At 42.6% G+C, this 27,316-nt stretch overlaps 1 protein-coding gene across 1 annotated transcript in view; it reads left to right on the forward strand.

Annotated features, from left to right (window-relative positions):
- Positions 1 to 27,316, forward strand: part of slit1a (slit homolog 1a) — a 117,105-nt gene that overhangs the window by 55,407 nt on the left and 34,382 nt on the right. The window contains exons 8-19 of the mRNA XM_079439510.1: positions 876 to 1,039; positions 1,183 to 1,330; positions 14,373 to 14,444; positions 15,067 to 15,138; positions 16,468 to 16,539; positions 16,839 to 16,982; positions 23,038 to 23,201; positions 24,472 to 24,495; positions 24,813 to 24,957; positions 25,730 to 25,804; positions 25,880 to 26,023; positions 26,115 to 26,258. Coding sequence (XP_079295636.1) covers positions 876 to 1,039; positions 1,183 to 1,330; positions 14,373 to 14,444; positions 15,067 to 15,138; positions 16,468 to 16,539; positions 16,839 to 16,982; positions 23,038 to 23,201; positions 24,472 to 24,495; positions 24,813 to 24,957; positions 25,730 to 25,804; positions 25,880 to 26,023; positions 26,115 to 26,258 — 1,368 coding nt within the window. The remainder of the gene's footprint in view (positions 1 to 875; positions 1,040 to 1,182; positions 1,331 to 14,372; positions 14,445 to 15,066; positions 15,139 to 16,467; positions 16,540 to 16,838; positions 16,983 to 23,037; positions 23,202 to 24,471; positions 24,496 to 24,812; positions 24,958 to 25,729; positions 25,805 to 25,879; positions 26,024 to 26,114; positions 26,259 to 27,316) is intronic.

The following is a 27,316-nucleotide window of genomic DNA, read 5'->3' on the forward strand; positions in this document are numbered from 1 at the left end:
ATGTTGGTCCAGATGGGTTTATGCTGGCAAGAGCTGGTCTGGTGTTGGACCAGCATGGCCTTTCTGCTAAAGCTGGCTGAGTTTAATCTAGTCAAGAAGCCTGGTGGGAGACCAGTACCCAAAACACAACATGATCTGCTGCTGCTATCATCAGCCGAGCTCTGAGCAAACACCATTGTGGGCCTGGCTAAAGGAATAGTTGACCTAAAAACAAACATTAGCTGAAAATTTCCTCACCCTCAGGCTATCCAAGGTGTAGATTTGTATAAATGTGTCTCTGCATCAGTGTCTCAGCAATGGATGCTCTGCAGTGAATGGGTGCCGTCAGAATGAGAGTCCAAACAGCTGATAAAAACATCACAATAATCCACACCACTCCAGTCCATCAGTTAACATCTGGAGAAGACAAAAGATGAAACACGTCCAGCATTAAGATGTTTTTAACTAAAATAGGAGTCCATAATCCATAACACTTCCTCCAGTGAAAAAGTGTTCTGGTCTGAATCAGGAGAGAAATCTGCAGATCAAGCAGCGTTTACAAGACAAACCAGCTCTAAACAATTAATATGGATTTGTTTCTTACAAACACATAGCTTTTGTCTGATGGACTGGAGTGGTGTGGATTACTTGTGGATTATTGTGATGTTTTTATCAGCTGTTTGGACTCTCATTCTGACGGCACCCATTCACTGCAGAGCATCCATTGCTGAGACACTGATGCTGAGACACATTTCTACAAACCTGATTTGACAGATTTTTTCAGCAAATTGTTTATTTTTTTATTTTTTGCATGAACTCTTCTTTTATCCTCAGGTTAAAAAGAATTGGATAAAAGGTTCGTCTTAACATTTATGCTGCCATTTTTCCACCTTCAGCCGTTTACATTCCAACAACCTGAACTGCGACTGCAATCTGTCCTGGTTGTCGCAGTGGTTGCGCGAGCGGCCGACCATCGGTCTGTTCACCCAGTGCAGCGCTCCGGCTCCGCTACGAGGACTTAATGTAGCCGAGATCCAGAAACACGAATTCAGCTGTTCAGGTAAACAAGCCTTCCAGTCTCTTCACCCCACATTACACTCGTCTGAAGTAAAGAACAATGGCTAGTTCTCGTTTTGATGTCTGCTAACTGCACACTTTATTACTCACAACCTCTTCTTATTCAATGCAAATGTGCCTCTGCAGGTCAGTCTGAAGACGCCGCTGTTCAGACGTGTAGTTTTGTCACGGGCTCGTGTCCAGCTGCCTGCACCTGCAGTAATAATATTGTGGACTGCAGAGGGAAAGGACTGACTGCGATCCCGGCCAACCTGCCAGACAGCATGGCAGAGATGTAAGATCCTGTAGCTCAAACAGTAGAACATGGTGCAAGCAATGCCAAGGTTGTGGGTTCAATTCCCAGGAAATGTACACCTTGAATACAATGTAAGTCGGTTTGGATAACACAAACTGATCTAAAAAACCCACAAAGGCCAATATAATATGAATAATTTCTGATTGTTAAACTAGGGATGTCCCTCAAGGATCGGGATTGGGGCTGATCAAGCATTTTTTGTAACTGATCGGTATCAGCTCTCCTCAGCCCGATCCTTATTTTGCTATGAGTTGTGTCTTGCTTCGGATTTGATTAACAGACTGGCGTTCTGACACCGCTAGCTTCATGCTTTCTAACCATATCTCAATTTTTTTTACCTTGAAGTTACAATCATTGTAACTTCTTATTGTACATATAGAATATAATAAGTTTACATCCCTAGTCCCATATTCTACCAATGTCTTTATACAGTATGTGCAAATAAATGTATACAGGTACATAGAGAGAGTGTATCATATTTATGTAAACACACTCACACACACACACACACATACTCTCTCTCTCTCTCTCTCTCTCTCTCTTACACACACACACACACACACACACACATACTCTCTCTCTCTCTCTCTCTCTCTCTCTTACACACACACACACACACACACACACTCACTCTCTCTCTCTCTCTCTCTCTCTCTCACACACACACACACACACATACTCTCTCTCTCTCTCTCTCTCTCTTACACACACACACACACACACACACACACATGCACATTTGTTTTTGTGAATTGTGGGGGCATCCCATAGGCGTAATGGTTTTTCTGCTGTACAAACCGTATTTTCTATCACCCTACACCTAAACCTACCCCTTACAGGAAACTTTCTGCATTTTTACTTTCTCAAAAAAACTCACTCTGTATGATTTGTAAGCTTGTTTCCTCATGGGGACCTAAAAAAATGTCCCCACCAGGTCAACATTTACTGGTATCCTTGTGGGGACATTTGGTCCCCATAACATGATACATACCAGGGACAAACACAGCTTCACACACATTACTTTTACACTTTGCACATTACTTTTACTCTTTGCACAACTTTGTATACATTGTATTGATTTTAATAACTTTAATGTACTTGGATTTTGCATAACACACTAGGAATATACAAGTATCGTATCGGGACTCGGTATCGACAGATACTCAATATGTCTAAAAAAAAATCTAGCTTATACAAATTTTCATTTTATTATTTTACAAACATTTTGGGAATATTTATTTTGAATGTTCTCTGTAACATTTAAAAACTGTTAGATTAAAGTTCCTGTAATTCAAACAGTAGAGTATGACACAAGCAACACCAAGGTTGTGGGTTCAATTCCCAGAAAAGGCATGAACTGAACAAATGTATTTCTTGAATTCAGTGCAAGTCAGTTTGGATAAAAGCATCTGCTGAATGCAAAAGTTTGATCTTCTGAGGTGCTGTAGTAAAACACAAAGAGCAGTATAATGTGAATAAGGGGCACGCACAGACACACACACACACTATTATGCCGCACTACTTCCAGACGTGAGAGAAGGAACTACAGCCACTTGTGATCTGTCGATTACAGTCGCATGATCTAGGACAGATGTATTTGGACACGCTTGCAGAGACTGAAAAGCACAGTCCACAGAGAGACGACCACAGGAATGTGCTGTCTGGAATCACTGCAATCCAAAGAATGTAAATTGTCTTTCTATATTTCCTAGCGGGTGCCCTGCTTTGGAAAAGAAGGGAAATTCTGCAAGTGTTCAAGTCAAACTGTTATTGCCTGTGGCTCTGAAGGCACTAAATGACCCTGACAAATGACTTTCCTGTTTTAAACGAGGGTTTTTCGACTGAAAACAACTGCTTTCTTCACAGCACTGTGGCCTGAACCTGCAGGGTGTGCCATTAAAACAGACCCTTAAAAACACCGGCAGCCCCCGCAGACACTAATGACATCCAAACCCGACAGAAAGACACACCGCATCCGCCTTTACCAGCACTGCTGATGTTCACTCTGTTCTCCAAGCTTCTGCCACCAAAGAGAGAGATTGTTTGCTGTGAATGTTTCCTATGACAGCTCATTCCAGCCAGGCCTCAGAAATCATCCACACAAGAGAGTTCAGACTACTTTTGGAAGAATTACTGTATGTAGTATTTACATGTAACCCCCCTACCCAGTTCCATTTTCTTCTTTTGTGTAAGGAGTTATCGTGTGCATGGGGAATGAATTGGTGAGAGGTTACTAAAATTTTAACTCAGCATGTATTCACAGCAACTAAAACTTTGGGCAGGCGACTCTGGCTAGAGTGTAGAGAGGCCTGGTTATCTTATAGCTATACTGTGTTCGTTTGTGTTTTTTTTTTTACTGTGAGCATAAAACTCCCATGCACATATACTTAGCCACTATAACCCTTATTTACAAAAATTAACTAAAATCACACCAATCACATTTCAATCGCACACACTCAGATATCAGACCACAATGATTGAATGCTATACTCAAATGTATTTATATTGTTTTTTCAGAACTAGGTGAGATAACCTTTTAACATGTCCTCATGTTCCAAATGAAATGACAATGAACAATACCCCGGGGTTTTTTTTCACTTGTATGTCTCAGTTCTTTCTTTTGTGGTACCACAACGTTGGCGCGCTTGTTGGAGCTCAGTTGAAACCTTTCAATTAATATTGTCTGTACTCACGATTCCTTGGTAACAGAAAGATTATAGTGACCGTCTATCCAAACCGTTCCGCCCAATGGTGAGATACGCAATGAGGAAACCCGTCCTGAAGCTCCGTCCGTCCATGTGCAACGCGACACCTCCGGCCTACGCTCGAATCCTGAGCACATCTATTGCAGCAACATGGGTGGCAGCATCTGACGCACACTAGCCAAAAGTTCACAAAATCGAATGAGCTTAACTATATCTTGTCCAAAAAAATGTCAATTTCATTTTAGTTCACAATGTCCATACTCACTCAGAGACTCAATGGCAAAGTGGATTTCTGGCTATGTAGTAGCAGTTCGCACATGGCTATGGTGTTAATTTCACTTCAGTAGAATCCCCGTGACCCTTTAACTAGCTCCAAAACAAAACTCACCCTCCCGTTTTAACAGGGTTACACACTGACAAAAACCAAGAAAAAAAAAATCCCCCCCTAGCTCTTAACTTCGATGACCAGTAATATCAATCATATAGAACTTAGAACTAACTTTAGCTTGTAACTGTCTCTCCGGTTCTTTTTTTCCGTCACTCTTTTTTTTTAGTCCCGCCCCTCAACAACCCGATAGGTTGCCCAATTTCTCTCTGGATGGCACTGATTGGATAACAAACAAAACTGACACCTGGACACCCAATACAAAATAAAATGACAGAGGGTTCAAAGGTTACTCACAACAGAGGATATTTCAACACCTCCACTTTATAACTGCATTAACACGTATTAATACAAAAATGTATTACACACCAGGGACAATTGAACTGGCCCACATTTCAGGATATATTGTATTTCTGTTAAACAAACCCAAAATAAACAATACATAAATTTAGCAGGGTGCTACATTCTCCCCCCACAAAAAAAATGTCATGCCCTCATGACATGTCTAACACCGTAAATCACATTCAAGAAAATAAACACATTTTCTTAAAAGATTGTGTTAGGAAAATTATTAACATTCCCCTTAACCTATCCACTTGTAAAAATAACTTTTATATCTCTTAATAGGAGATAGGGCTAAAGAATCTTTCTGGTCCCTAATCTCAACTACGGTAGCACTATGTGTACCAACTGCCACTGACGTTGGGGTCCCTAGAAAGTCATAAGTTAGTCTGGTTGGAGCTTTCTTTAGCCTTTGAGGTCGAGTTGTCATGTCAGGGCTTTCTGTTATACCGTTTAGTCTCTCAGCTATTTCGTCTGACGTCTGTATTTCAGTGTCTCTTTCTCGTTCCACAATTTCGGCAGTCACATTCGGTACCAAATGGTCATCCTCCTCCACTGCGGCAGGTTCTTCAGCTGTCTCATCCATTTCTGAGTTACTTGTCAAAACAGCCAGATCCAAATCCAGATTAAAAGGCTCACAGTGATCAATGTTTTGAGGTTCTAATCCTAGTAACTCTCATGGTACATAATAGTCATGCCATACACCCATCTCATCATCTTTGGAGTCAGATGCTACCTCCGTCTTATCCTGTTCAGGCGCTGATAAGCAAGAAGTATCATAGTTCTCTTTTCTTTTTGCTTTGAGCCATCTGCTGGCTCTCCTGCGTTTCAGGGGCTCTTTGTTCATCTCAGGCCGCAGCTGAACTTCCCGTCCGATCGGCAAAATGTGATTGCGGTGCAGTATCTTTTCAGAGCCATGTCCACTCTCTGGCTTCAGTTTGAACACGGGCAAACCAGGCAGTTGACTCTCCACAATGTAAGGAGTATCTTTCCAACGATCAGCAAGCTTGTGCTTCCCTTGTAAACCAAGGTTTCGGATCAAGACCCTGTCCCCGGAATCTAATGGACAGAAACGAACTCTTTGATCATAGCGTTGCTTGTTCCCTTCATTTTTCTTCTCTGCCATCCTCCCAGCCAACCGATACGCAGCTTGAAGCTCCCGTTTCATGTTTTTGACATACCTCAAGTAGGATTTTGTGGAGGTGCCATCACTTGAGACCCCAAATGTCACGTCTACCGGCAGCCTGGCCTCTCGTCCAAACATTAGAAAATATGGAGAATAGCCTGTTGACTCATTCACTGTGCAATTGTACGCATGTACAAGATGACTGAGGTGTTTACTCCATTTACTTTTGTCTTGTGTTTCCAAAGTTCCAAGCATGTCAAGAAGAGTTCTGTTAAAACGCTCAGGCTGTGGATCACCCTGAGGGTGGTAGGGAGTGGTCCTGGATTTCTTTATCCCAAGCATGCTCAACAGTTCATGGATAAGACGACTCTCAAAATCCCTGCCCTGATCTGAGTGCACCCTTCTTGGCAAACCATAGTGGACAAAATACTGTTCCCACAGAACCTTAGCGACAGTCGATGCCTTTTGATCTTTAGTTGCAAAAGCTTGAGCATATCTCGTGTAATGATCTGTAACTACGAGCACATTGCAGATATTTCTGGAGTCAGGCTCAATCGTCAGAAAATCCATACAGACGAGATCCATCGGTCCATCACTGTTAAGATGTGACAACTCAGCAACTCTTTTAGGCAGCGTCTTCCTCTGAATACACCTCGGACAGCTCTTGCAGTACCGTTCAACCTGAACTTTCATGCGAGGCCAGTAAAACCTCTCTCGTATCAGGCCGTACGTCTTGTCAACCCCCAAATGGCCCGATTGATCATGCAACGACTGGAGCACAGTTGTTCTGAACTCTTGTGGGAGCAACAGCTGCTGCCGAGCTGGTTTGTTCGGTGGATGACTCATTCTATATAACACAGAGTCTTTGACCATTAGCTTATCCCACTCTTTTAACAACAATGACACATCAGGATGTTTCTCTTTGTTGGCGTGGTTGGCACTTTTCTGAATGATAGCACGCCACACTTCTCCAATGCATGGGTCTTTCTGCTGAGAATTTGAGATGTCTGTTGTGCTCAATTTGGGCAACTGCTGAGTGTTCAGAAAGGACAAGTTGCAATAGGCTCTGGGCACCGCACCTTTGGATGAGCCCATGAGATCTACAGCTCTGCACCGGCAACAGTGAGGTACTCTGATTTTGGACATGTGACAGACAGCTTGGACTGTGGTGGCAAGCAGTGTTTCCTTCTCATGTGAAGCATTTTGATTTGCATGAGGATGGCGTGACAATGCATCCGCATCCACGTTCTGTTTTCCAGGCCGATACTTCAGACTAAAATCATATGTTGACAATTCCGCCAACCATCGATGCCCTGTTGCGTCCAATTTAGCTGTAGTTAAGACATATGTTAAGGGATTGTTATCAGTGTGGATCTCAAACTTGACTCCATAGAGGTAATCATGCAACTTGTTGACAACAGCCCATTTTAACGCCAGAAATTCGAGCTTATGCGTGGGATAATTATTTTCTGCTGGAGAGAGGCTTCTGCTGACAAAAGCAACTGGACGCAAACCTTCTCCCTGATCCTGATAGAGGACACCTCCCAATCCTTCTCGGCTCGCATCAACATGCAGCACATATGACAGTGTTGGGTTGGCGATTGCCAGCACAGGCGCCTCTGTAAGACTTCTCTTTAAAGCCTCAAAAGCTTTCTCACAGTCTTTATCCCACCTAGTCCCAAATGTCTCAGAAGGATGGTACCAATCTTTTGTTGCTGTGCCTGCTTGTGCTTTCCTCTGCCCTTTCATGTCTTTATTTTTCTTTGCCCCTTTCCCTGTCTTTCCAGCCACAATGCAGCCCTGAAGCAGCTGGTTGAGTGGATAACAGACTCGGGAGAAATCCTTTACAAAACGTCTGTAATATCCACAGAAGCCAAGGAAGGAACGAAGAGCAGTGATGTTTTCTGGGCGTGGCCATGATTTCACAGCCTCAATCTTTGCAGGGTCCGTAGCAATGCCATTTCTAGACACAATGTGGCCAAGGTAGGTGACAGAGGGGCAGCAGAACTGACATTTATCCAACGATATCTTTAATCCTTCCTCCTTCAATCTGTCGAGGACTTTAAGAAGACGCTGCTCGTGTTCCTCTAATGTTCTACCAAAAATGATCACATCATCCAGATACACCAGCACTTCCAGTAGGTTCATATCACCAACAGTCCTTTCCATAATTCGTTGAAATGTGGCCGGAGCCCCACAAATCCCCTGTGGCATCCACTCAAACTGATAAAATCCTGCTGGGCAAGTGAAAGCGGTCTTTTCTTTATCAACAGCAGCTAAAGGGATCTGATAATAGCCGCTTCTGAGGTCAAGCACACTGAACCACTGGCTACCACCCAGGCAGGATAAAGCATCTTCCACACGAGGGACTGTATACTGGTCCGTAATCGTTCTCCTGTTTAACGTCCTATAGTCCACACACATTCGTATGGTGCCGTTTTTCTTGCGAACCACAACTATTGGGGAAGCATAGGGGCTTCTGGATTCTGAAATGATTCCGGCCTCTTTGAGGTCATTCAGATGCTTCCTCGCATCCTCCAAATCACCCGGTGGTAAACGTCTAGAACGTTCTCTGAAAGGTCTATCATCTGTCACCCGAATGCTGTGTTGTGCACTCTTTGCACAGCCCGCATCAAACTCACTGCAGGAGAAAACCTCTTTTCTCTCCATCATCTTTTGACACAATCGCTCCTTCCACTCAGGTGGCACAGAAGAATCACCAAAGTTGAAAGAGGACGGGGACAATTGAGGTGTTGGCAGCTTAGGACCCTCCTTATCCAGAACTGTATTTATTACATCTACAGGGAATAGATGAGCAATAGGAACTCCACGTTTTAATGTCACATTATGACTGGACACATTTCTCATGGTGACTGTGATGCAACGACAGTGGACAGCAGGGGACTTTTCAACAACCGGCATGACCAGAAGCTCTTCAGGAAAACAATCCTCCTCCAGACGGTCTATAAGAACAGCTTGGCTAGAGAGACCTCCAGGAAACTTTGGAAACCAACAACAGTTGCAACGCCGCCAGGTGGCAGAGTGAAAGGCTTGTCTCGTGTGAACCAGACTGTTCCCTTTTTTTCCTCAGCTGTGTCGTCAGGAGTTTCCTGAAACTTTTCATAAGCTTCTTTTATTACTGGATGAACAGACAAGGTGTTAAGAAAATGATCTCCTCCGTGTGTTTTGCATGAATGGAACAGTCTTCTAACTATAGAGGTGTTTGTGCCGACCACAACGGAAACATCCCCTTTCATGACCGGATCTGGACACACAAGCACAAGTGTTTCTACGGTCTCAGCTACTCCCACTACATCTCCAGTAAACTCAAGCTTTAAGCACATATACCCATTATATGGATACTCCTTTGCACTGAGGCCCCAAATCTCCAGGCACTCAATAGGGGTCAAAGGCAGGTGCTTCAGATACTTGTCATAAAAGGAGCGATACAGTAGGGTAACTTGAGACCCGCTATCAAGTAAAGCTTTGGCGTAAATGCCCTCAATTTGTACTGAGACAATAGAGCTAGGTCCAACTAAACCCTCTGGCAAGTTAGCCTTCTTTTCTGGTAGCGTGTCACACCGTGTGGAACGTATCTTCTCCGGAGCGTCAGGCCGTTCCTCTACTGAGCCCCAGGAAAGTTTCCCGTCGGCTGTTTTATTTTCAAGAGACGCTTGTTCACTTTTCTGAGATTTTCCGTGTTTTGACACTCCCGCTGGAAATGACCATCTTCACCACATCTGTAGCAAAAGACATCAGCACGATACTGAGGTTTAGGAGCCCTCTCCTTCACACGTGCATATGAGTTCCCAGTAGTTTTCTGGCTGGGGTTCTGATCTACCTGCTGTGCCACACTTGCTGATGCAGTCACAGAGGCAGAAAGGAGGCGTGCAACATCAGTCTTGAGACCTTGAAATTCTTTCCTTAGACTCTCTATTGCAGGATCTTTCTCTGCTACATCAGGGACTGGTGCAGGCTCTGACAGTACATGTACAACTGAGGCTGTAGCACACTCTGCACGTCTACCAATAGTTAAAGACGCACCCTTCTTTACAATCGGTCTTTCAAGGATCATCTCCTCTTCTTCTCTTACATCCCGAAGCAAATCAGTAAAGCTGGGAGGAGGCTTGAGTTTGTAAGTCAGTCTTATGCGAAGGGCAACAATGTCATGAGGCAGAGAGCCTCTAGCAACTTGATCAATGCGCGCTCGGTTCATGTCAATCACGTCAATTCCACCTTTACGATGGACTGCATGCAATAATTTGTCTAATCTGAGTAAGTAGGCTGATAATTTCTCACCGTCTTGCTGGAATGTATTACGAAACCTTACCATGAGATCAGCTGCACTGTCTGTAGTTCCAAAAGCTGTTTCAAGGACTTTAAAGTAGTCATTGGCAGTGGCCTGGGGATTAGTGACTCTCAAACCTCGGACAATATCTGCTGCTGGCCCTTTAAGACTCTCAGCTACTCTCTGTCTCTTGACAACATCAGAACATTGCCACTCGTCCAACATGTGGGTGGTCTGTTCTGCCCAAGCGTCATACTCCTCTTCTCCATGTGGAGTGGGTTTCATACCTGAGAATATGCGTAGCTTGCGATAGCCCGGTCCATCTACAGGCGTGGCTTGACATTTTTCAACTAGTGAGGAGATAGCATTCACCAGCTTTGTGTTCAGGTCTGGAGCGGTGGGTGGAGCAGAAACAGAGGTAAGTAAGCCTGTGACATCAGCTAGGGTCTTCCCTTCATTTTCTAAGAATGACAGCAACTTGGACTGGAAGTCTCCATTACCAGTTACAGGAACACTCTGGGTCTCAGTAACATTCACTATCCAAGGTCCAAACTCATCTCCCGCTAGTAACTGTTCAGGTATGTCAGTCTTAGTCATATCATTAATAGTTTCGACTAAAACTAACTGGCTTTTACTGAAGTGTTCTACACACCGTCCTCTTATTTTACAGTGACCAAAAACTTCAGCCTCATCCAGTACCTTATACATAGTCTCATCAGTAACACCAAGAGAAACCTTACTAAGCACAAATGCTTTCTTTGCATCAATACCTTTGTCTTTGCACCATTTGACAATCTGTTCTGACTCCATGTTATATTAGTTTTACATACACAGGATCAAAACAAAAGGATTAAACACCCATAAGTGACTATAGGGCTATTAAGCTACCTCATTTAACATTGACTTTTTAAAAAAAAAGTATTTACCTGCTCACAAAAACAAACAACAGTAAACAACAATCCCGGACGAGCCCCCACGTGTAACCCCCCTACCCAGTTCCATTTTTTTCTTTTGTGTAAGGAGTTATCGTGTGCATGGGGAATGAATTGGTGAGAGGTTACTAAAATTTTAACTCAGCATGTATTCACAGCAACTAAAACTTCGGGCAGGCGACTCTGGCTAGAGTGTAGAGAGGCCTGGTTATCTTACATATAGCTATACTGTGTTCGTTTGTGTTTTTTTTTTTACTGTGAGCATAAAACTCCCATGCACATATACTTAGCCACTATAACCCTTATTTACAAAAATTAACTAAAATCACACCAATCACATTTCAATCGCACACACTCAAATATCAGACCACAATGATTGAATGCTATACTCAAATGTATTTATATTGTTTTTTCAGAACTAGGTGAGATAACCTTTTAACATGTCCTCATGTTCCAAATGAAATGACAATGAACAATACCCCGGGGTTTTTTTCACTTGTATGTCTCAGTTCTTTCTTTTGTGGTACCACAACGTTGGCGCGCTTGTTGGAGCTCAGTTGAAACCTTTCAATTATTGTCTGTACTCACGATTCCTTGGTAACAGAAAGATTATAGTGACCGTCTATCCAAACCGTTCCGCCCAATGGTGAGATACGCAATGAGGAAACCCGTCCTGAAGCTCCGTCCGTCCATGTGCAACGCGACACCTCCGGCCTACGCTCGAATCCTGAGCACATCTATTGCAGCAACATGGGTGGCAGCATCTGACGCACACTAGCCAAAAGTTCACAAAATCGAATGAGCTTAACTATATCTTGTCCAAAAAAATGTCAATTTCATTTTAGTTCACAATGTCCATACTCACTCAGAGACTCGATGGCAAAGTGGATTTCTGGCTATGTAGTAGCAGTTCGCACATGGCTATGGTGTTAATTTCACTTCAGTAGAATCTCCGTGACCCTTTAACTAGCTCCAAAACAAAACTCACCCTCCCGTTTTAACAGGGTTACACACTGACAAAAACCAAGAAAAAAAAAATCCCCCCCTAGCTCTTAACTTCGATGACCAGTAATATCAATCATATAGAACTTAGAACTAACTTTAGCTTGTAACTGTCTCTCCGGTTCTTTTTTTCCGTCACTCTTTTTTTTTTAGTCCCGCCCCTCAACAACCCGATAGGTTGCCCAATTTCTCTCTGGATGGCACTGATTGGATAACAAACAAAACTGACACCTGGACACCCAATACAAAATAAAATGACAGAGGGTTCAAAGGTTACTCACAACAGAGGATATTTCAACACCTCCACTTTATAACTGCATTAACACGTATTAATACAAAAATGTATTACACACCAGGGACAATTGAACTGGCCCACATTTCAGGATATATTGTATTTCTGTTAAACGAACCCAAAATAAACAATACATAAATTTAGCAGGGTGCTACATACATGTTTATACACTGCATTTAAAAAGTTATTTCAGAAAAAGCTAATGTTTCTCAATCAGTTTATGATTGTACTCTACTTGTCAATCACCTTGCAAATGGACAATATATATTAAGGCTGGAATTCACTACACAACTTTAAAAATCTGAACAGATTTCAAACACCAGACATCACACACTTGCTGACTTTGTAAATGGTTAAAGAGAAAAACTGGGCATCATACATTAAATGACTGAATATATCACACACTACCAGACCTTTACAACAAACTCATGCAGAAACATATTCCAAAATCAGTCCTACACACACTATATTGCCAAAAGTATTGGGTCACCCCCTTCTAATGAACAAGTTTGACTGCTTTAGTAATTTCTATGAGTATAAATCTTAATGTTAAAGCATATAATGATATTCTAGGGAATTGTGTGCTTCTAATTTTATAGCAACAGTTTGGACAGAACCCTTTTCTATTCTAACATGACAGTGTCTCTGTGTATAAGACACGGTTCAAAAAGACATGATTGATTGAGTCAGTGTGGAAGAACTTGACTGGTCTGCAGAAAGCCAAGTCCTGATCTCAGCTGAACTCCTCTGGTGTGACTTTATATGCAGACCTTGAGCCTAAAACTCATCACCAAACACCAATGACTTGTACAGACACTATAAGGACAAAAGTGTTGGCACCCCCTTCTTTAGAACAGAAGAAGGCACTAACAAAACTGTGGCAACAAAGATGGAAACATAATTCATGTATTTAAAAATTGTATTTCCATCTCTGTTGCAACAGCTTTGGATGTGTCTAAAATGACAGCACTCTTATGCACAAGTCATTGGTGTTTGGTGATGAGTTTTTGGCTCAAGGTCTCCATATAAAGTCACACCAGAGGAGTTCAGCTGGGATCAGGACTTGTCTTTCTGCAGACCAGTCAAGTTCTTCCACACTGACTCAATCCATCATGTCTTTTTGAACCGTGTCTTATACACAGAGACACTGTCATGTTAGAATAGAAAAGGGTTCTGTCCAAACTGTTGCTATAAAATTAGAAGCACACAATTCCCTAGAATATCATTATATGCTTAAACATTAAGATTTGTGCTCATAGAAATTACTAAAATAGTCAAACATGTTCATTAGAAGGGGGTGACCCAATACTTTTGGCAATATAGTGTATCAAACATGCTTGATCTCCTCCACCTGGACAGAATCATAGTCTGAAGATAAAAAATAAGAGCATTTGTCTGTTTTACACTAAACTTTGACTCCCCAATATCTGCAGACTGGCTCGGGCTTTTAGCAACTAGTGCTGACTTTTCCAGAATGAAAATCTTGTGTGCAAAAATTGAGTGTATTGCAGCCATAAAGTATGCAGTGATTGTTTATTTGACTTCTTTGAAAGAAAAAAAAGTGTCTAAACCTGCAAACTAAAGCTTTAGGAATTTAAAAATAATGCAAGCTTCATGCATGAATGTAGAGAATCCACTCTATGACATGAAATGATCCTTCATTGTGCTATGGGGGTTGAGCACTAGCAAGAACACTTGAAGTAGCTAGAAAGCCATTTCTACTGATCCAATAAACCTGGTAATGAACCAAACAGAAACTGCAGAGAGAAGACTGCAGGCAGAGACTAGCGGTGCACAGATCCACTCAAGGCTTCGGCTGATATGGAGTGTGGGAGTGTGTCTATGGCTGCTGCTCGTGTGGATTTGAGATGGCAGTGAGACAAAACAGAGAGCAAAAACATGTCAATGTTGCAATAACGCCTGGGTTTTCTGTATTTCTCTTTTCGCAGACGACTGGAACAAAACAGCATCAAATCCATCCCTCCAGGAGCATTTTCTCCTTATAAGAAACTGCGCAGAATGTAAGTTTGCAGAAAACACAACACTCCTCTCATGTGTGCAACATACTTTAATAGACATTATGACAACCAGATCAAATTCAAATGTATTGATTAGACTTGCTCATCGAATCCAGTTTAATCAGTCAGGTGAAACTCGGGCAGATGCTGGATGACTTGTAACCTGCTCTAAATGAACAGCTGGAGACAAGGTTGATGTGGTGGACCACCCTAAACCAGCAGAAACCAGCCTGACCAATTTAAATAGTGTGACATTCACTCTCTTTCAAGTTGACGTGTAGCCCTGCTTGTGAAAACCCAGATTCAGACCACTCTGCAAATTCCCATCGCATCTCGTCGAGGAGTATTTTCTCTCCGACTGTTTGCCGTGCTGAACTGGCGTGTGGTTTGATGGCTAGACCGCAGGCTTATTAAAGTCTTCTCCAGGGCCTATAATGCCTGCCGTTTACTAATAGTCCTCACCACAGCGCCACCACAGCAGGGCTGGAGGTTCAGAGCTACACATTTACATACCTACAGCCACACGAGCCCAAAACAGCCCTGGCCCAGTGAGATACAGGCCAGCTCTCTTCACTTCTCATCATCTACTGAAGCGTGTTTTTATTCTCCTCCTCCTCTCTTACAGAGATCTCAGCAACAACCAGATTTCTGAGCTCGCTCCTGATGCCTTCCAGGGCCTGCGCTCGCTAAACTCACTGTGAGTGTGTGTGTGTGTGAGTGTGTGTGTGTGTGTGCTGTATGTACAGTAGAGGAGGTTGTGTTTAGAGCGTCAGAAGCAGTTTTGAGTGCTGTGATGAGTTGTTTGTGGCGTATCTCATGAATATTAATTAGGCCATGCTGACTAATTAGGCCAGACTTTGCTAGGTAACCTTTCTGGGCGTAAGCTTATTAATATTCATGACAACTCTTCACCGCATCCTAACTTTCTGTACATCACCAAGGTGCTGTATGTTCGTATGCTGTCATTTTTAATTCAATTCCATCATCTTTAATTTTTTTAAGTTAGCGGATTTATCCACAGATCTGGTAAAAAAAAAAAAATCTTGAAGTTTGCATGAAATCAAAACTTGTATCTTATTGATCTTATTGTGAACAATTTATCCATGCATATGTTCAAATTTTTGTATATAACACTATATAGAAGAAAAAAAAATCTGTTTCTACTTTTGTTTCATAGCAACCTTAAAGAAACTGTTTAACCAAAAATTAAAATTAGCTGAAAATGTATTCATGCTCAGGTCATCTGAGATCAGGATGAGTGTGTTTCTTCATCAGGTTTGTAGAAATGTGTCTCTGCATCAGTGTCTCAGCAATGGATGCTCTGCAGTGAATGGGTGCCGTCAGAATGAGAGTCCAAACAGCTGATAAAAACATCACAATAATCCACACCACTCCAGTCCATCAGTTAACATCTGGAGAAGACCAAAGATGAAACAAATCCATGATTAATAAGTTTTTAACTAAAATACGAGTTCATAATCCATAATAACACTTCCTCCAGTGAAAAAGTGTTCTGGTCTGAATCAGGAGAGAAATCTGTACAGATCAAGCAGAGTTTACAAGACAAAACAGCTCTAAACAAATATATAGATTTGTTTCTTACAAACACACATCTTTTGTCTTCTCCAGATGTTAATTGATGGACTGGAGTGGTGTGGATTATTGTGATGTTTTTATCAGCTGTTTGGACTCTCATTCTGACGGCACCCATTCACTGCAGAGCATCCATTGCTGAGACACTGATGCAGAGACACATTTCTACAAACCTGATGAAGAAACACACTCATCTACATCCTTGGAGGGGGAGTAAATTTTCATTTTTGAATGACCTATTGCTTTGATGCAAAAAAATAAAAATTTTCTTGTTTGAAATCATTTCAGCTGCTAAAGTGGCAAATTTCAATACCAGAAATGTATTTCTAATGTGAACCAAGAAAATAGCATATTTTAATATCAGTCATGGATGATCTTTAGCAGTAAAGATGTGTGTATTTGGTCTTCTGCTGACTGTCTCTCTGATGTTCAGGGTTCTGTACGGCAACAAGATCACCGATCTGCCCAAAGGAGTGTTTGATGGACTGTACGCCCTCCAGCTGCTGTGAGTGTGAGAGTCTCTTCCAGAGCGAGGCTTCTTTGCTCAGTGCTTGCACAAGAGTGTAGAGCCATAAAATCAACGTGGACGGAACAGCTCAGATCATTTGGTTTTGGAAGAATTTCCCCATTTGCTCTCCATTGGAGAATCCATTGAGATATCTAAGAGTTTCTATTCGTGATTGTTTCTTTCATAAGGGCTGGGGAGTACTTAACAGGTGTAGATTGAACCAGTTGATTTAATGAAAAGTGCTCACTTTGCATGTTGCTGTTTCATCAGCATCTCTCTCTTCCTTGTGTTTCCAGCCTTTTGAACGCAAACAAGATCCACTGTCTTCGTGCCAACACCTTTCAGGATCTGCAGAATCTCTCTCTGCTTTCTTTATATGACAACAAAATCCAAACGCTGGCCAAGGGCACCTTCACCTCGCTGCGCGCCATCCAGACCCTGTGAGCTCACACACACTCACAACATATGCTTCTAATTGATTTTCAAACAGTATTTATTTACAATCAAAAGAGAACTTGCTTGCTTGCATGCCTAAAGTTAAGGAGTCTTAATTGGCATTGAATAGATTTAAACCTAACGCTCATATTTGCATAAAAAACATGCAATAAGTAATGAAACTGTATATGTGTTGTTGATGCAGTTTAATGAATATGTTCCACTTACCTTGCATGTAAAAAATATGAGTAACTGTAGGTAATACAAGCAAAAGTATTTTGATTAGATTACCTGAAATTGTAATCTAAAAGATTACATTATTGATTACAGTTATGTAATTTGTAATCAGTACCAGTTCAGGAGTAATCTGCTTTATGGTAATGCTGTCTGGTTTACACACACACTGTCACGAACTCAGCCTCTGTGGCTCCCTCCGATCACCACCAGAGGGCGCCGTCACCTGAGTATTAACCATCATTGGACTCCATTTCCCACATAACCCGTACCTGTGGCTGATTACACTCACAGGTGTTTTGCATTGACTCTGCTCTATTTAAACTGTGCTCTCTGATTCCTCATTGCGAAGTCTTGTCTTGCCATGCAAATATTTCTGAGCGTTTCTTCCGTGTATGATTCCCTGTGTATGACCTGGACTGTTTACTGGACTCTGATTCTCTGCCGCCTGCCTATTCTGATTCAACCTGCCTTGTTATTCGATTTCCCTGTGTGTTTGCCGCCAGCCCTGATCTTCAGCCTGAACTCTGACTTTGATTCTGCCTTATCTACATTGTGTTTGAAGCCCATGATTGAACTCTGCCTGTTTGACTTGCATTCTGTTTTAATAAAGCTGCACATGGATCCTAACGTCACTGACTCCTCGTTACAGAAGACTTTGCCAGATCTAGATCCAGCAGCATTCTACCACTTCACCACCGAGGTCTCTGCTCAAGCATCGGTCCTGGCCACACACCAGCAGCAGCTCAACCGATTGACCTCGATAACCGTTTATTCAACGTTTCAAGGAGGTGTTCGAACACCCCGCTGGAGGAAAGGAAGTGGGTGAGCAACTGCTATCTCTCCGTCAAGGAAGGGGTTCGGCGGCTGACTATGCTCTATGATTTCGCACTCTCGAAACCGTCGCGCAGACGGGGTGGCCAGACGATCCCCTCAAACTCCACTACCGCAAAGGCTTGTCTATGGAGCTGCAATCCGAACTCGCCTGTCGTGATGAGGGAAAGTCACTAGAACAATTCATTGAGCTGTCCATCAAGATTGACAATCTCCTTCGATCTCGTCGCACCAACCGTCTGCCCACTTTTCCCATGACACCTTCAGCAGTTAACTCAGACATAGAACCCATGCAAATTGGCTTGACACGCATCAGCGAGGAGGAGAGAGAGAGACACATTCGACAGAACTTATGTTTGTACTGCGGATTACCAGGACATCTACGAGCATCCTGTCCCACTTGTCCATCTCGCAATCCTGCTGCGGTGAGTCCAATTTCTAAATCCGATACCCGTCTAGAGATTGCAGTCACTCTGGAGGTCAATGGGAGGGTCGTTGAGACAGTAGCATTGATCGACTCAGGGGCTGCAGGAAACTTCATCGATGTGTCATACGCAAAGAATAATAATATTCCTCTTGTTCCCTGTGACCCTCACTTGGCAGTCGCAGCGCTAGATGGCCGACCTCTGGGCTCCGGATGCTTTAAATTCACCACTGAAGATCTGCAGTTGAGCACCGGAGTTCTCCACACTGAAACCATCCGCTTGTTTGTCTTCCAATCTCCACTTAATCCCATCATCCTCGGGCCTTCCATGGCTGGAGCAGCATAGCCCCGCTCTCTCATGGACAAAGAAACAAATCATTGGTCAGACTTCTGTCTTCATAACTGTCTTTGCAGCATGCCTGTCAAGAAGAGGAGCGCAACTCCCTTAAAAGACCCACTTCCCAGTGTCTACCAAGACCTAGCTGAGGCCTTCAGCAAGGTGAAAGCGTCACACTTACCTCCTCACCGAGAGGCTATGAAATCCTAAATTCAGGTTTCATCCGTCCCTCCACGTCACTCGCATCGGCAGGATTCTACTTTGTCAAGAAGAAAGATAGAGGTCTTCATCCTTGTATCGACTACCGATCTCTCAACAACCTCACAACCAAGTTCCGTTATCCTCTACCACTCGTCCTCGCAGCTCTCGAACAACTCAGGCGAACAAGATATTTCACCAAACTGGACCTTCCTTGTGCCTACAATCTCATTCGCATTCGCGAGGGGGATGAATGGAAAACAGCATTCTCCACCACAACGGGGCACTATGAATATCTTGTTATGCCATTCGGCCTGTCCAATAGTCCTTCAGTGTTTCAGGCATTCATTAACGACGTTTTCAGAGACATGCTGAACCAATGGGTAATTGTATACATCAATGACATCCTGATTTACTCCGAGACTTATGAGGAACATGTCAAACACGTCAGAGCAGTCCTACAATGCCTCATTCAACACCAACTGTACGCCAAGGCAGAGAAATGCGAGTTCCAAGAGACCATCTCCTTCCTCGGGTATGTGATCAGTTCTGGAGGAGTCGCCATGGATGAGCAGAAGGTACGAGCAGTAGTCCGCTGGCCTCAGCCTACCACTCTCAAGGAACTACAATGCTTCTTAGGATTTGCTAACTTCTATCGACGGTTCATCCGTAACTTCAGTACAATCGTTGCCCCCATGACGTCCAAGATAATGAAGGGAACCCAATGTCTCATCTGGTCTTCGGCGGCTATAACAGCGTTCCGTTCACTGAGAGAGAGATTCACAACCGCCCCTATCCTGCATCATCCCGACCCCGAACTTGAATTCATTGTAGAAGTAGATGCTTCCAGTAAAGGCATTGGGGCAGTGCTCTCACAATGCCAAGGTGATCCTCCTAAACTTTTTCCCTGTGCGTTCTTCTCCCGCAAACTATGCCGTGGGCAACCGCGAACTCCTCGCGATGAAGGCAGCATTTGAAGAGTGGCGTCACTGGCTGGAGGGGGCAAAACATCCATTCACTGTTCTCACTGACCACCGTAACCTAGAATATCTGAAATCAGCCAAGAGACTCAACCACCGACAAGCTAGATGGTCACTCTTCTTCAACAGATTCAACTTCAAAGTTACTTTTCATCCTGGCTCTCAAAATACCAAGGCGGATGCTCTCTCTCGATTCCATGAGTCCGACCTTCAATCCCCAGATCAGGAACCCATTATTCCATCCACCATTATTCTCGCACCCGTGCAGTGGGACATAATGACCGAAATCTCCGAAGCCCAGGTCACTGATCCACCACCGGCTGAAACTCCACCTAACCTCACATACGTTCTGCAGGCCTTGAGACAGAGAGTAATTCAACTAGTCCACTCCAATCCTAGTTCCGGCCATCCAGGTATTGCGGCTACACTACAGCTCCTCAACAACAAGTTCTGGTGGCTCTCTCTATGATCTAACATCATCACGTTCATCCAGAACTGCACCATCTGCAATACATCCAAATCTCCGCGCCAATTACCTGCCGGCCTCCTTCATCCATTACCCATCCCACAACGGCCGTGGTCACACATCGCCATAGACTTTGTGACTGACTTACCATCCTCTCAGGGCCACACTACCATCCTTACGGTAATTGATCATTTCTCCAAAGCCTGCAGGCTGATACCACTTCCCAAACTCCCCACTGCCCTAGAAACTACTGAAGTTCTCTGCAATTATGTATTTCGGTTCTACGGACTACCGGAGGATGTGGTTTCTGATCGGGGTCCGCAGTTCACCTCCCGCGTCTGGTCTGCCTTCTGTCAAAAACTGAACATTGATGTCAGGCTCACCTCTGGATACCATCCTCATCCAACGGACAAGTGGAAAGATTAAATCAAGAACTCACCCGCTTCCTTCGCTCATACTGCCATAAAAATAATTCCGACTGGAGTCGCTATCTGCTATGGGCCGAGTATGCTCAAAATTCACTCCGCAAGCCATCTACAGGTCTCACCCCCTTCCAATGCATCCTAGGCTTCCAACCCCCATTGTTTCCGTGGTCAGGCGAACCCTCAGACTTACCTGCAGTTAACTCATGGTTACAACGCAGTGAGGAGACGTGGAACAATGCTCATGTCCATCTACAAAGAGCAGTTTGTCGCACCAGAGAACAGGCCAGTCGTCATCGACGAGCCAATCCCAACTACCAGCCTCTGTGGCTCCCTCCGATCACCACCAGAGGGCACCGTCACCTGAGTATTAACCATCATTGGACTCATTTTCCCACATACCCCGTACCTGTGGCTGATTACACTCACAGGTCTTTTCCATTGACTCTGATCTATTTAAACTGTGCTCTCTGATTCCTCATTGCGAAGTCTTGTCTTGCCATGCAAACATTTCCGAGCGTTTCTTCCGTGTATGATTCCCTGTGTATGACCTGGACTGTTTACTGGACTCTGATTCTCTGCCGCCTGCCTATTCTGATTCAACCTGCCTTGTTATTCGATTTCCCTGTGTGTTTGCCGCCAGCCCTGATCTTCAGCCTGAACTCTGACTTTGATTCTGCCTTATCTACGTTGTGTTTGAAGCCCATGATTGAACTCTGCCTGTTTGACTTGCATTCTGTTTTATTTAAGCTGCACATGGATCCTAACGTCGCTGACTCCTCGTTACACACACACAAACACACACGTATGTTTTTGTGAATTGTGGGGACATCCCATAGTAATGGTTTTTATACTGTACAAACCATATTTACTATCGCCCTACACCTACCCTACCCCTTACAGGAAACTGCATTTTTACTTTCTCAAAACTCATTCTGTATGATTTATAAGCCTTTTGAATTACGGGGACATGGGGAAATGTCCTCATAAATCACCTTCTCCTTGCAATATCTGTCCATACCCATGTCATTATACAAATTTGTGTCCTCATATGTCACAAAAACACGCTCACGCACACACACATACACACTTACACACATGTTGGTTTTTATGGTATTTTCTATTGCCTTACACTTAAACCTACCTTAAAGAAAACTTTGTGCAATTTTAGATTTTCCAAAAAAAACATTCTGTATGATTTATAAGCATTTTGGATTACAGGGACTCTGAAAGTGTCCTCATGAGTCACCTTCTCCTTGTAATACCTATGTCATACCCATGTCATAATACAAATTTGTGTCCTCATAAACCACATAAACATGCACACACACACACACACACACACACTATATCCTCTGAACATATTTATAAAAAGTCTAGCAAATAACAGCACTGTAAAACCGAACAGTGAAATCAATTAAATGAAATGAGTTAGTATCACTCAAATAATAATGAAAGTTCATTGGACTTAATTGAAATAAGTTCTGTAGACTCAGAAATGTTGTTATAATAAGCTAAACTTAAAATGATTGAGTTTTCTAGTTCCCAGCATGCTTTGCTTCAGACAACAAGGAAAATAAATGTTGAAATTAAGTGTTATTTTGTGTGTTTTTGCGCAAGATTAACATAGCGAGACAGAAGTTAGTATTTTAATGTTGTGTTATGTTAGGATTTACATAGGTTTCTGTTATGTTGGTTTTGTAGTGTTACCACTGTGGTCAAAAGTAGAGCCTTTGGTTAGGTTTAGGATGGACAGCAAAATGTTAAAACTACATATGCATGTTGTTAGACTATTTACATGCAAGTGTATAGTGAGAGTCTTTTTGTTAACTGCATCACGTGCTGGTGTGCTTTTGCTTTTGAGTATTCTTAACTTATCAGGTTTTACAGTGAGGTTACAGCTTCACTCATGTAAACTGCAGCTCCACATGGGAGGTTAAGGTAAAGTTTCTGGTGGATTCATGATCATGTTTGACATGTTTCTTCAACAAACGGCAAGCTGCAATTCTGAACGTTACCAGTTCATCCAGTCATTACTGAAGTGATGTCATATATGAGGAACTGTATAAATATTGCTGTAAACGCAGCTAGATGAGCTGAATGCCCAGCAGAGCATATGACTGCACATGGATGTTGATAAGGTGAATGTGTTTGTGTCACTGCAGTCATTTGGCTCAGAATCCCTTCATCTGTGACTGTAATCTGAAGTGGCTGGCCGATTACCTGCACTCCAACCCCATCGAGACCAGCGGTGCCCGCTGCACCAGCCCTCGCCGGCTCGCCAACAAACGCATCGGCCAGATCAAGAGCAAGAAGTTCCGCTGCTCCGGTACAACACTGCCGCTTCAACCTTCAACACCGTCCACAAAGCAACAAAATATCATTGTGTAAACCTCAAACTGTACACACCATTCAAAACTTCATCATGTTTAATCACAAAACCATCAAACACAGTCATACTGACAATCCATTACACACTGTGATTCATCAAAAACAATACAACCGTGGCCTCTTACTGTACTGAATGAGTAGTTTTCACAAAATAAATTACAGTCTGCAGGTAAAAACACTGTCGCATTATAGCAGCTGCTGAATACACATTAGCAGTTTGGAATAATTTTTGAAAGAAGTCTATTCTGCTCACCAAGGCTGCATTTATTTGATCGTACAGTAAAAATTGTGAAATAATATTACAATTTACAACAGCTGTTTTCTGTGTGAATATCTGTTAAACTGTAATTCTGTGATGTAGCGCTGAATTTTCCGCATCATTACTCCAGTCTTCTGTGTCACATGATCTTCAGAAATCATTCTAATATACTGATTTACTGCTCAACAAACATTTCTGATTATTATCAATGTTAAACACAGTTGTGCTGCACAATATTTTTGTGGAAACTGTGATGCATTTTATTTTTCAGGATTCACAGATGAATAGAAAGTTCAAAAGAACAGCATTTATTTGAAATATAAATCTTTTGTAACATTATAACTTTACTTGTCACTTTTGATCAATTTCACACAAAGAATGTTTCTTGAGCAACATATTAAATTGTAATAATGTTTCACAATAGTACTGTTTTTACTGTATTTTTGATCAAATAAAAGCAGCCTTGGTGAGCAAAAGAGGCTCTTTCAAAACATTCAGTATATACTGCATGTTTTGTGCTTATGGTGTTGTTTTGGCAATGAGTCATATACAGGAATTTTGAACTGCATTGTTTTCTGTGTGCTTGAATGCAATGCTTGATACTGAGAAGCTCAGGAAAATACAGTTTGCAGAGCTGATTCTCACACATGCATTTTGTCCAAGAAAGCCTCTACACAACAGCTGGTGAAATGGATTGATACACATACCAAAACACAAGCCAGACAAATGTAAAATCTCAATTTTCCATGCTGTACACCACAGTGCTGTACTACTGCATACACACTACACAAAAACAGCCTGTACAGTAACACTCCGTACTTGATCTCTGTTGCCTTCCATCATTGACACAATCGATTTTCCAAAGCTCATCTGTGAATGCATTTGTATTCTGAGATGCTGATGGTGTATTAGTTTTGGTGATTATTGTCTTCTTGTGTCTCCTTCACAGCCAAAGAGCAGTACGTCATCCCAGGTGAGTGTGCGCCGCATTCTTTACATGACACGAAGCCTTGGTTTTCTTCATAGTCTGTGTTTGAGCAGCTACTTTAATTCCAGGACAACAAAGTAAGAAATCATGATGACTCATTTTAGAAGATCGTGCCGACTGTGGGGATTTGGTGGTGGTTGCGCTGACAAACACTCACTGTCTCCTGGAGTTTGTGTGCGCTTTAATTATTGAACACTCATTAGATAACAGCCTCCAGCTTTGCCGCATGTAGACACTTCTGACGTTTCCCTGGCCGCATCTAATTGTGAGGCTGGAGGATGACAGTTTTGTGTTTGCTGCAGGAACGGAGGACACCAGGCTGAGCAGCGACTGTAATAATGACCCCGTCTGTCCAGCCAAATGCCGCTGCGAGTCCAACGTAGTGGACTGCTCCAATCTCCGGCTGAACCGCGTCCCTGAGCACATCCCAGCATCCACCACTGAACTGTAAGACAGCAAACACCTCACACAACCAATGAATGCCAGGACTCTCCCTTACAAAAATTAACCATGCTTTTATTGTAGTAAAAGTGTAGTAACCATGGTTTTATGGCAGATTACCATTTGTATAACAGTTTTACAAGAGCAAAATCGTGGTTAATTTGTGACCCTGGACCACAAAACTAGTACATAAAAAAAAAAAAAAACATCAACATCATTTGAAGCTGAAGCTGAATAAATAATCTTTCCATTGATGTATGGTTTGTTATGATAGGACAATATTTGGCTGAGATACAACTATTAGAAAATCTGGAATCTGAGGGTGCAAAAAAATCTAAATATTGAGAAAACTACAGTAACCATGTTTTTTTGGTTTTGTTAGTAAGCCCTGCTAAAAAACAACCCCCCCCCCCCCCCCCCCCCCCCCCAATGGAAACCATCTCAGAAAATAATGGTTTCCACTAAAAATACCATTACAAACCATCAACTTTTAACCATTAAAATCATTAAAAATCGTTTCCTGTATGTGTTTTAGGACACATTCCATTAGGATTTATTGGTTTTAACAAGCCACCATTAGAAGGCGACCAATTACCAGTAGAGACCTACAGGCACCTTTATAGTTTCCATTAAAACCACTACAATTCCCATTATAACCAGTAAAACCATTACAAACTCTCTGATGGTTTCTATTGCTTTTTCAGCAGGGAAACCATAGTTAATTTTCATAAGGGCTGTTTGTGTTATTTCATCTCGTTCTTCCATGTGTTCTCTCCAGGCGTCTCAACAATAATGAGATCACGGCGATAGAGGCCACAGGTGCTTTCAAGACACTTTCTCACCTGAAGAAAATGTAAGTGCCGCCACTCTCTCGTCCATGTGACGCTCTGGTTGTGATGCTCCACTGACTTTATCGTTTGATCTTCAGAAACCTGAGCAACAATAAGATCTCAGAGATCGAGGACGGGGCGTTTGAGGGGGCGTCTTCGGTCAACGAGCTGCACCTGACGGCGAACCAGCTGGATTCAGTGCACAGCGGGATGTTCAGAGGACTGGAAGGCCTGCGCATGCTGTGAGCCCAGCTTCTGTCAAAAACCAATCAAATTCGGCCATAATGTATGGTTTTCTTTGTGCGAATTCATCTTCACGTCTTTTTGTTCTAGAATGCTGCGCAACAATCGCATCAGCTGCATTCACAACAACAGTTTCACGGGCTTGCACAACGTCCGTCTGCTGTCGCTCTACGACAACACGCTGACCACCATCACACCCGGAGCCTTCGACACGCTGCAGAGCCTCTCAACCCTGTACGAGCCAAACACACATTGGCAGAAATCCTGAGAAGGAGTTTAGCATGTGGTAGTAGAGACAGATGTTTCCTGTAATCATTAACTCGAGCCAGATCGTTCCTGGGAAGCCGTGCCATAGAAGCCTGATGGTTTCTTCAAGAGTTTTTGAGTTGATTTAACTGTGTATTTTCCTCACTCATTGGTACCATTTGACTTTCAAAAGCTTAAGGGCCTTTCACACTGAGTGCGAGTAAAGGGTTAGTTTACCCAAAGATGAAAATTACCACAAGATTTATTCACCCTCAAGCCATCCTAGGAGTATATGACTTTCTTCTTTCAGACGAATACAATCAGAGTTATATTATAAAATGTCCTGGCTCTTCCAAGCTTTATAATGGCAGCAAATAGTGGTCAAGCCCAATAAAGTGCATAAATCCATCATAAAAAGTGATCCACATGGCTCCAGGGGGTTAATAAATGCATACCTGTCAACATTTGGGTACCAAAATCCGGGAGATGGGAGGGTGTAGTTTTGGAAGTCAAAAGTATCAAATATTGTATTAATTTAAACAATTATTATCAAACAATTATATTCATTTAGTAACATATAAATGTATCTTAGTGAAGGCTATATCTTTAGAGTTTTATAATTCATTATCTTCATTAAACCACATTTACAACTGCATGTTTTCTGTGTAAAAATAAGGTTTGATTTTGGCTTTGGTCTAAACAAAAAGAGCAGAAGGGCTTATTGAAAAATGCAAATCCATTATCTGCCAGCAGGTGGCGCTTTCGGAACAGCAGAAATATAGCCATTTCCCTGCTAACTGCAGTAAACAAAGCAGCAGCTGACTTTGAAACTTGCAGTGCTCACATTTAATCAATTAAACCATAGCCTTTTGAAGTGTAAGCTGTATCTCAATTCTTGCTTTTCTGTCCCCAAATTTAAGACGTTGTACCATTTAGGATTTTCTATGGCCTTAAATCTTAAACTGATGAAAAATACGGGAGAAATACAGGAAAATATTTAAACGGGATGATGGCAGGATAGAATGGTCAAATACAGGAGAATCCCG

This window comes from Barbus barbus (genome assembly GCF_936440315.1).
Source record: "Barbus barbus genome assembly, chromosome: 18".
NCBI lineage: Eukaryota > Metazoa > Chordata > Actinopteri > Cypriniformes > Cyprinidae > Barbus > Barbus barbus.